Raw genomic sequence first — 12632 nt, 5'->3', positions numbered from 1 at the left:
CAGATTATAAAAAAATATTATTCACATTATTTTCTTTATAAAAATATCCTTTATATAATTTAATATAGTATAATATTATTATAAAATATAAATATTGAAAATAAATGTCATGCGGAGATATTCCCTTCGCCCCTCTCATTTAACTGCCCCTTTGTGCAAGGAAATCCTTAGATCAATGACATTGTGACTAAATTCCAAAAATACGCCGAAGAACGAAAAATCTTCATTGCACTAGTCTCACTCCAACATGCACTTAACAAAGAAAACACGGAAGCAATCTAAAGTAGGCTCAAATAACCATAACTCTAAAATCCTTAACAAATATTAAAAAATATATACATTACTAAGCTTAAAATAAAATTGTTTTTTATACTGCTATAGTGTGTTTACAGAGAGAAAGACCACGTCTTGTCCATGCTTAACATTTATGCGTTATCACTATTACTAAGACACTAAGCATTAAAAAAAATGTATATATGGGAACGATATCAAATATAACGTTTTTATGGGTTTATCAATTGCAGTGATTATGTTGAATTTGTATATTATTGAATGATGTAATTAATGTTTACTAGTAGGTAGGTACTACTGAATTTTGTGATGTTGGATTATTTCCGGGAACCTCAGAAAGTCGGAAGTGAAATATGTATGACAAAGCAGCTTTCTGCACAGTGTTGAGTATTCTTCGATCACAATGACTAATGAGCTACTAGCTTTCGCAAGTAAATGTATAAGAATAAAATGAAATATTATTGTGTTTATAATATACCATTAAACCAATACTGAATAGTTAATATTACACAATATTACATATTTTCCACTCAAAATCAGCTGTTTTGGATTCGAACAGTAATTTATTGTCATAAATCAACGGGTAACTCGTTTCAACATTTAATTAATGGTGAATACCTATTAAAGTTCTACCTGTGTCAAAAAACAATAGTAATAGAAATTTAATCTACTACATTTTTAAAATAATAATATATTGTTATATATACTGAATTACTCAGCCGGACACTGCAGATATTGAATGATTGACGATTCAATCGAATTTAAATATCAAATTTAATCAGAAAGCTGAAAAAGTCATGGTAATCGAACTATACTATTATTATTATTATTATTATTATTTGACGTTTTACAATCTGAGCACACGTTGGGACCATCATAGTTGTGATAATCGTAAATCCCTACGACAAATTATAATTGTCATCTTACTGGACTAGAATTCGAAAAAAAAACTCTACCGATGAGTCTAAGAATAAATGATATATATTTGTTGTGGCTAATGATAAAACAATTTTCTACTGTTAGTTTTTTTTTTCAAAACGAGACGGTGGTGGTATCTATATAACATTATTAGTAGATATACGCGTTATCCCAGATCAGAGACATTTATTAAGTTATATCATCGTTGCCTACGCTGACAGTTTTCTTGGTAAGTAATATTATAGATATTATATATTACTATAATGCTCCCAAGCTGAAGGTAGATCCCATAAAGAAACAAACAATATTGTTGGTTTGGTCACGGTAAAACAAAGAAAAGGTTTAGGCGGCCGATTTACTGATATATACGAATGTATAATAATATATCTCATGATACCCGGATGTACTGAAGAGAGTGGAAAATCGGTCACGTACACACGGTACATGTACATGTTATTATTGTCGTGTAAATCGGTACATATGTGGTGACCGAAGGTCATCGGACGGTTGAGGGTAGCTTCGGGGATGGGGTTTGATGGGTGGAAAAAAATTGCCTCGCCGACCAGTCCGCAAGACTTAATTATGATAGGAAAGAGGTTATCTGCACCGAAGCCCAGAGTATTGCATAAGCTTCAGGTATAGATATGAAGTTGCTGCAGCTCTGTTGTACATATCTTATTTTTTACATTTTCGTTTCAACTGTAAATTGATATTATTGTAATCGAGATGGGGATTTAAATGCTTTTAAAATTTTTAAATAAGAAAACCGGTCTTGAAAAGTGATTTATTTTTCACTACTAAAAGTCTAAAAAATACAAAATGAATATCCCAAATAATTTTTAATTTTTTTTAAAGAAAACAAATTGTTGAAGTATTGTTTATTACTCTAAAAATTACCAAAAAAATTTATTGTTGACAGCTTCAAATTTATTAAATGTCGCTTAGTACGCATACTGCATTTATAAATCTCCATTATTCTAATTTTATTCTAATTTATAAATCTCTATTTTAGCAACAAAAATATATACTGACATACCATTAATTTAATGTTAAAACTAAACACTTATTTGTTGATTAAAGAATTAAGTCATTATTATTTTATAATTATATCGAACAATAATACTCAATTATTCAGTTGTTCTATAATGTCATTTTCAACTTGAACCAACCAAAAATCAATATCTGAATTTGATTATTTTATGTACTAGGTATCTATCTTATTTGTTCGATTTCAATTTTTTGATACAATATGTTTGTAAGTATACTAACTTAGTTCACTATACTTTTATAAGACACTTTAGTCCGTGATTATTATAATTAGTATGTATACAATGTTCAGTCTACAATCATCTGTTGTTTTCAAAAACAATTTCAACGTTTCAAAATACGATTTTTTATTTAGGAATTCCGTGAAAATTTCTAAACAAACTTCAACTTACATTACCTTTATTTATGTTATCTATCTTATAATATAAATTGTGCATTGAACAAATGTTATTAATTTGAGCAAACGACTAAATTTTGTATTTGTGATCGAAATTCGTGTCCTAATTTTCATATTGGCAATAAATACGTATCATATTTGCTACTGCAACAAACGACGATAGTAATTTGCGGAAACCACATGTGCGTGAGTATAATATTATATATTATGGAGGCATGTATACACTAAAATACCGTGAACGAATTTATTATTATTATTATTATTATGTGAGCACATCGATAGACGAATATGCAATATATCTATGTACACATTGTACACGACCGTGAAACCACCTATATTGCCGATGCCGTATACCCACGTCAGGGCATCTTTCCAGTCTGCCGAATTCGTTAAAATTTCCGATGTATTTCGGTCACGTAGTTAAATTTGTTCGGCTGACTGAAAAAAAAACGCGGTGGCATATTATAACCTCAGTATGGGGGATGTAGGTAGATAAAATATAAAATAAAATCAGAAGAAAAAATAAATCCTGATAAATATAACGCGACAGCAATTGAAATATCTTCTTCGAAACGTAAAAATGGGAGAGCGTCAATGACCTCTTTCTGATTGCGTATGCATCATCTGCGTTGAAAGTGATAGAAAACGATAAATCGTATCCCTACATTTTAGGAAAATTGTGTAGTATCGTTATGAACAAAAGTCTCAAGTTATCATTTGTTAGATTTTCATTCAAAAATTTGTGGTAAATACCCTGAGTACTTTTTTAAAAAAATCGTAATTTGTTTATAATGCTCCCCGCCGTCAATCATTATAGTCAATGATATTAATTAGGTATATTTTATGACAGAGTTGAAAAAACCATAACAGTCATTAATCGCATAAATAAACTATTCAATCCAATATTTCTTCCTCAGTTCCTCGTCAAGTTTATCTTGATTATAGTATGCACTAAGCACAATCAACGTTTACAATTATACCATACAGTAATTATTAATCTGAATAATTTATAAAACCGTTGACATCATAGTATCTTTTATTATGTTGAAGTTTTAAACAAGTGGTCACTGACTGATCTGCATAAATATTTTAATTGAGAAAGTATGCTTAATTTCGAATGATTTTTTAGTTTGAATTCTAAACAATGATATAGAAATCGTATAGGTACTACATGTTAATATATTATTCTATATTTAGCTATAATAGAAAATACAATTTAAAAAAGCAATTTTTGAACTTCAAATACATATATTAAACGATAATAGTACTAATAATAAATAATAACTTATTTTAAATGATTATGCAATCAAAATTAATCAATAAAGTTGAATATGTACAATGTATATTGTAGGTATCTATTCAATATTAACAATTAAGTAAATTAAGTAAAGTTTAAAATCTTGCTTTTATTTTCATTGAATTCTACAATAAATTGAGGTCTGTTGATAATATTAAAAATATTTATTGGATTAAATTAGTTTTGCTTTCTAACAATGATAATGATGAACAATATATTGTAATTTGTTTACATACCTACTAATATGTCGCACATATAGTAAATCAATAACAAAATGTTTTATTTTATTAAGATATTACTTTTGTTTAATTTTAAATGTTTTAAGGCAATTGCCAATTAGTCTATCAATTAATTGATTATTACATAATACATTAATTTGGAAAATATAAATACACAATTAATACAAAGATTAAACCATGTATAGTGAAATAATTATAAAATAGGGAATAAAATGTTTTTTATAGGGAGGAAATGCTTAAGGGGATGTAATAATGCTTATTCATTTTCATTATTAAAATATTTAATTTTTCGTTTGATAAAATTAATGGAATCATATTGTTTGAAAATAGAGATATTTTTATTTTCATTAAAAAAAAATTATTAGCTAAAATGTTTTTTTTTGATTTTATTGAATTTGTACAAATAATTATTTTTATACAATGAAATTTAATATTTAATTTTAGAAACACTAGGTAGTTACAAATAAAATAAAATATTTTAATGTGTAAATATTGAACCATCACTCGTGTAACATTGATTTTAAATACAATTAATAGTTACCGATATATAAATACAATGAGTATATATGTTTCAAATTTTTAATAAATATTCCCTGGATATTTTATACTATAAACATTTTCGAAGACAAAATGTTTTGCAGCATAATATTTCAATAAAAAACAGGAAATCGCCATATTCAAATATAGTGAATGATTTTTTTTCAACAATAAAAATGTATTATTTAAAAAAGACATGATATCAAAAACATGGGTTACTTACTATTCAAAAAATAGCTATTGTTAATAGTTATAGCTAAATACTTTCATAATATATAATGAAAAAATTAAATTAAATTAAAATAAATAAAATGTTCAGATAACTTTTATCTTATATATTTAAAAGTTGTTATTGAAATAACGAGTGTTCACCGCTTATCAAACCACGTGCCAGGATCGTTAACCCTTGCATCTTACAACATGGAAAGTATATAATTGTATTTATTATGATAACCCCCTCCCCCCAATCTTAAATTCTTGTCACATGCAGTTTGCACCGCAGACATTGGTGGGAATGTAATAAAATGAACAAATATTATGAAAGAGAGTGTATTAAAATAAGCTAATGTGGTGATAAATATAATAACTGTTACAAAATAGGTGGTATTTCCCTAAATCTATCATGAACCAGTTTTTGTAATAAACCAATTAAGACTTTTAAAATAATATAATAATTTAGGTACATTCAAATAAAAAAACTAGTGAGGTATTTAAAAAAAATATGTGTTAGGTATAACCGAACAATGAAAGAACAAGATAATACATATTTTTTATATGCTCTGAAGCATATTTAAATATTATTATACTACACAAGCAAACCAGATTGTAGTAATACAGTTTTGGGAGAAAAAAATATAACGACATAGTATCAATTGAATTAATATTTGCACATTATACTACGAATATATAAGAAATATATAATATATGAAATTCAATTAATGTTCTGAACGTTACCTAATGCGATACGTGCATTGTATACAATAAAATTCATTTTTTACGTTTTCAACGATAGTTATAACAATATGTTATTCAGAATATTTAATTTGATTTCACAATTTAAAGTCAACTATTAAATTACATCGACTAATTTACATATACCCATATAGGTAAACTACAGAGAAAATGAAACTAAGTTTAATTTAAGACGTACCAACGTAATTGTGTGTGAATTATTTTGGATGATATAGCAGTTGTTTTTTACACGAAAATTCATCTATAATAAGTAAATATGCTACATATATAGTTTACTGTCAGTTGCATTGAACTCATATTATATAAGTACCTTAATAAATATAATGCAAAACAAAACTGAAAGTAAACATCAAAAAAGTTTTTTTGCAAGACTGTTTATTGTAAGAAAAAATAGTTAATTACACCTCTGAATTTGTTTTCTCCTAAATATTTTATTTACCAACCGTAACAAGAACTATTGTTTAATCATGTGTAGTATGTATAACAATATCCACTATAGATATCGTATATTTATAGTTTTAATTAATTAATTGATAAGTTGGTTATGGTCTTATCTAATGTAATTTAATTGTAGGACGTCATAATTTACATAGAATAGATTAATAATATTATAAGTATAAGATATAGTACGTATAACAATCTTTAATTTATGTTCAATTATTTATTGGCTTTATATATTGTAAGAAATTGAATATTATCACTCACCGGCCTCTTTGTGGTCCAGTACCATAGTCATAAGAAGAACTAGAAACTATATCTGAATCTAGTATTTTGCCAGACTCCATACCCAGTGAATTATTGCATTCTTCTGAAATCAAAATTAACAGTTATTAGTTATTCAATTTAAGTACAAAATATAATAATTATTACCATCAATTTGCAGTAATAATATAATAAAATAAAAATCTATACAAATGAATTATTTTGTATTAGTACCACTTCGCTCGCCTCCATGGCTAGACAACGGTGAGTTAAAATATTACATTTAAGAGAATTTATATATGTATAGAACTCTGTGTGCAGTCAGGTTGTAGAGAAATTGGTGAAAAAAAATATTTAAAAATCTTAAAATCGTTAAAAATATCAGGTTCCTAATAAATTACCTGAGATAACACTGAGATAAGCATAGCAATATTATATTAAAAATATAATGAATGGTGTTTATCATCCTATATCTGTTTTTACTTTTCTCTAAAGGGACCACTAATTACATTTCTAATAAAATCATTGATGACCACAGATAACAAAAAAATATCTAGATAAGATAAAGATACTTTTATATCTTTTATATAGAATTATTTAGATTCAGATGGATGTGAAGATAACAATTTGAATTTTTATACTGATAATTTGAAAGATATTTTATATTTATTTTTATTTAAAATGCATACAAAAACAAATATATTTCTTTAATTGTTGTTTTATTTTTATTCGTGTATTACTGTTACATAATATATAATATTATAATTTACGTATATTTGAATAAACGATTTAACAATTATTATTATATTGTGTAGGTATGTTTGCTGGATCATAAACAGCATCGTTAAGATCAATATTTATATGAAGTCATGCTGTTTTTCCATGTTCTGGTGGCTTGATAACAATTAGATGTCACTCAATTAAAAATAAAATGATAAACCCTTACAGGTTTTCATAATTCTTGAGACGTTAATCGTTTGATAAACTACAAAAAATGGCAGATGCGTTTTAAAAATTTTAACCTAATGCATTTCAATACGTAACAATATTCGCATGCGATGCTTATTAAAACTTAACTTTATATTTTTTTGTTTCATTTCACGAACTGAAGCTTTTTTAAAAGTGCGTATCAATCCATGCGTTCAAAATATTGTCATTTTTCGTCTTCTTTCAGTTTCTTAAGGTGTTATTCGACCAACAAAATAACTAATAAGTAATTTATTAATTACTACCAGTAATTTCAGGTTAAAAAAAAAGGTATTATTACTATTTTTATTATCATCGAAGCTCGATTTGTATTACAATAATATTTTTGCTCTATAAAATTCGTCGGAATAATCGTTATTGGTTCGCAAATCACAATCAAACATTTTTATTTCAACAATGTATTGTTTTATATTGCAATACATTCTGATTCAGATTAAATCAAAATGTACGAGGCTGGAAGTTTTGAATATTAATCCACGCCACCGGTCACTACGTGGTACTCAATGGGTATCAAAACGCACCAACGGTATATCTGTGTGTGTAAAAACTGTAATAAATACATTGCCTACACTAATTATAATATACCTATTTAGTTCAGTGGATGTAAGCTGCTCAATCAGTGTTGGATATAAGGCTTATACTAATGAGTTACATGGGTGAATAATTCGGCGTGTATTGGTACGTAATATATACTATATAGGTGTAGGATATACGTCTGTGTCTGAAATCTATTGTAATCTATTAAAAATGGGAACGATTGTATTTTTGGTATGCGTTGCTATATTATTATAACTATATAGTAAAAATGAATTCACAGATAAATGTAATAATATGATTATTGTTAACCTTTTACTGTAGAAAAATAAAAAAATAAATTAATATGTCCCCTTTGGACCAACGGTACAATATAATATTGGTAATAAAATATGTATATAAAATCAGTAACTTAGCCTACTCACAAATAAAGTCAGCAAGCAGTATTCTAGCCAGAAAGAATTTTTGCCTAAATTAATGAATACACTTTTCACACAACACAGGCTCATAAAAATTAAATATAAATTTACACTTGAGTATACAAACATAATGATAAATTTTTTGACTATTTTATATAAACTTTTATTATAATCATAGACTTTGACTATGTGGTCTCTATGAGTCGTAGGAGTTATAGATGGAGCTCCGAGCTTGGAACTACGGTTGAACATATAAACGAATATAAAAAACAGATATTGTTGGCTATTGCCTATAAGTTTCGCTACTCTATGCAGAAGTATTTATTGTATTTATTATTTATTACATTAACTATACGGGACTATTAGAGGCACATTCACGAACAAACTATGAAGCTAGGTAATTAATATAGACCAAAATATAGACGGTGTGTGGGTGTGGGAGCGTCGGAGGAGACTTGACAAATATAATAGGCCGTTTAGCCGTCATCTATGTAATAGAGAACTATTATTTCAGCTTGAAAAACAATATTATAATGTACAAATCGCACATTCGCACACTGGCAATAATAATAATAATAATGAATATAAATTTATCATCTACAGTAATGATTGTATATATTTATACATATAAACCGGCACAAAACACTAAGTACTTGTGAAGTTTACGGGGGAAATGTATAAAGTATAATCATAATATTGTGATTTGGATTTATGGTATTTATCCAAATATTTATTCAGAACCCTTATCTACTATTTGTAAACCTAAGTAAACTGTTATAACTAAAACATTATAAGTAGATAGGTAGCTCTTTTATATGGATGTTTAAATAATAGGTGTTTACGAAACTAAATCAAAACGGAAATTGACGATATTTAGACATGAGTAGCTTTACGTATTCAACACCTGTTATGAACAGAAAATATAGTCACGTTTGATAAGCGTTGTATGTGTGTTGTCATCAAGGAGCGTTTGATGTGAAGCAGGTCTAGTATACGAAAGTCACGTGCAAAATAATAACAAACCGTATAAATGATTAATGGTAAATGGTAACGTGCCTACTACAGTACTATATACATCACAACTTGCAATTATTTAAATGTTAACTGTGATAACAAAAACAAAAATCCCTACTTATATATTTTATTTAACGATACACTGAAAAATTAAAATTAAAAGTCATGATGAATTAATCTTAATGAAAAATAATCTAAAAATAACATAATTTATTTATCTAGACAAGTAGGGTAGAAGGGTAGACAAGTATATTTCGTCTCAGATCCTAACCAGTTTATAATTTATCTGGGTAGATGAAATGAAGATCATAAAATAATTTTAATAAATACATGTAATTCACAATCACTTAAATAATTATAAATATTTTTAAATTATTAATAATTACAAAATATTTACAACAGTATACTGTTTAAATAATACAATAGATTATATAAGGTATGTAAATAAAATCTGTTTGTTACGGTCAAACAAGTTTTTTACATATAAATTAATAAACACTAATTGTTAGCAATTTATCAGTCTCGTAAAATGCAATATGCCAATTATTCCTTTTTTTTGTGTATATATTAATATATAATAATAATAATATCATAATAAGTATTATGTGTATATTTAATGTTATTGTATCTGGTTCGTTACTAGAAAATAGAAATCTGCAATATATTATTAAAAAGTTTTTCAATCATAGAAAACCATGTACCATAATATATAACGCGTATAATATAACATTATTTTAAATATGTAAATACAATTTCTATAGAAAATGCAACTCATATAAATATTAATATAATTTAAAATTATACTTTTTAATGGTATGTATCAGAACTAAGGCTATAGTATTTTCAATAAAATTTGAATTCTAGAAAAAGCATAATAAGTTTGTTGAGTAACAATATTTAACGAAAGCATAATTAGGGAGCTTAAAACGCAGTAACATTTTAGGGGGGAAATATCTCACCCTAACATCACCTAAATAATTAGGCCACTGTATACGTGGGTATTAAAATATGCAATAACAATGTAAAATGTTTTACTATTGTCTACTTAAAATATATTATAATTTATAAAGTATATACATACATGCACACGTACATAAATAATTATAAAATATTAACCTAAACTCCTTTCTTATGAAACACTTGAGCGTACATTTAAGATTTAACTGCTTCTAGAGTGTGTATAATTAGGTTCTTTATTCAAGAACTGTGATGGGTTGGTGCATTACGTCTTTTCGCTAAATTGCACTCTCCGCCGCCTCTTATTTGCGTCCTTTATATTTTAGAGAATAAGTTATGTTACAGAGTCAAGTATAGACGTATAGTATTAAAATATGCACGCATATATCATACTTTCGCGAAGGTACATAATATACGTATATTAAAGGTATACACCACCGAAATTTGAAAGTTAATTTAGAATATAAACTATAGACTATAAAGTTTAACATTGAACTAAGTTCAAGAACTCTTTCATTTTCTCTATAGATTAACTTGTTTCGTTCAAGTTGTTCATAGTATATTAAAATGTGATGTTCACTTTTTTTGGTATACTTATATAATATTTAACCTTTCACTTGTCAACACCTTCAATGAAAATCGATACTTCCATCGCTGACAATGTGCAGTTATCAGTCCCTTTAGTTACTAACGTTTTTAAAGTGACAGAAAACAAATTCCAGTTGACCTAGAACCAATAGAAACAAATAAGGATATAATTTCACATGCTGTCTTTCCTTCATACCCAAATTAAAGTTTAGAATGACTCCAGAAAAGTAAGAACATAGTTCAACATCTCAATTTTCTCAAGAAACTACTGCTATCGAGAGATTGACGAGCTCATTAACCACTGATTGCAGTAAAACAATCGAATCACTTGCCCAACGTACACTCAGAAATGGTTACAAGTGGTGTGAACTACAACATTTATGAAGTTCACAAGGAACTCCAACGTCATCGGTATTACAATATTTCTACAAATAAACAAAATTCCTATGGTTCCAAAATAAATAATGCAAATAATAATAATTTTGTTAACTCCCAACCAAGCTAAAACCTAATACAAAAATGTCTCCATACCCTGTTATATTGTATGCCCCCCTCTACTCAAATACCATCACCTCTCTCAGATCAAAGTATTGACAGCACGCTATGCTTTAACAAACTTTCTAATTTAATTTATATCCCTTATAAATTAATTGTTATCTTCCTTTGCTGTTATACTGTTTTCGATTGCCTAATGTCCAATAATATCAAATAATTTATTTACTTTCCAATACATGCACATATTCTTGAGAAATGCTTATGATTTAACAAAATACAGAAAATTGAATTTATCTTATTACTAAACTAAAAAGGTTACTACGAGTTTCTGAAATTTTAACTAATAATCTAAAAAAAAACCAAAAGATAAAGTGCTAAACTCAGAGGACTTTAATTATCATGTCGGTACAAATTCACCACTAATGTTAATTGTAATAAAATATTTAAAGTTTGACATTAAAAAATAATGGTTAAAATAATTAATAAATATGGATATAATATTTAAAATTAACTGTTGCTTTCTCTTACTTCGAATAAAAATATTATGTATTCTGTGTGTTATAAGTGTGCACTATGTAATACTATAATACATAGTATGTACATTTATATGTATACCACTTTAATTTTTATAAAAAAAAATACTCAATATAGTAAGGAAACAAAAATCAGGTATTAAAATTTGAAATTATTTTATATTGCAACCTTATATTATTACTAGCTGACCCGGCAATGCTTTGCTATTGCTAGATTTCAGGATTTCAGTACATTTTTATTATATGTTTAGAAATATATGAAAACTTTGATATGAATTATATCAGATATTTAATTTGATTATTTTTTTTAGTATAATTTTATATATAAGTGTGGAATATATTTGTTTCGTTATGATGTATGATTTTTATTTTGTCAATTATATCAATTTGTCTTAAGCATTAAATATTTCTGGATACACCACTTTAAGTGTCTCGCCTTCTGAGGAAAGTACAAATAGATTTTGTTTGCATGTAACAGAGCTATGTACTATTGACCATGGGAAAAACACTGGACAGTTAAGTCTAAGCCTGCAACGTTTAATGTTTGACCTTGTGTCTTATTAATAGTCATTGCAAAGCTTAATTTCACGGGAAATTTCAGCCGTTTGAACTGGAATAACAAATTGGTTGGTATCGTTGGTATTCTTGGAATCAAGACCATTTCCCCCACTCCACAGCCAGTAAGGATTATACACTCAAGCAGAC

The 12632-nt window shown here is 26.9% G+C and overlaps 1 protein-coding gene across 2 annotated transcripts in view; it reads right to left on the bottom strand.

The window, feature by feature from the left end:
* LOC111034654 (discoidin domain-containing receptor 2) overlaps positions 1 to 12632 on the bottom strand; it is a 246444-nt gene that overhangs the window by 143706 nt on the left and 90106 nt on the right. For both annotated transcript variants that reach the window (XM_022315962.1, XM_022315961.1), the window contains exon 3: positions 6404 to 6506. In XM_022315962.1, coding sequence (XP_022171654.1) covers positions 6404 to 6506 — 103 coding nt within the window. The remainder of the gene's footprint in view (positions 1 to 6403; positions 6507 to 12632) is intronic.

Source organism: Myzus persicae, unplaced genomic scaffold (assembly GCF_001856785.1).
Source record: "Myzus persicae strain clone G006 unplaced genomic scaffold, MPER_G0061.0, whole genome shotgun sequence".
In the NCBI taxonomy this organism is placed as follows: Eukaryota; Metazoa; Arthropoda; class Insecta; order Hemiptera; family Aphididae; genus Myzus; species Myzus persicae.
Note: the sequence above shows the minus strand (reverse complement) of the source record. Positions and strands in the feature narration are given on the sequence as shown.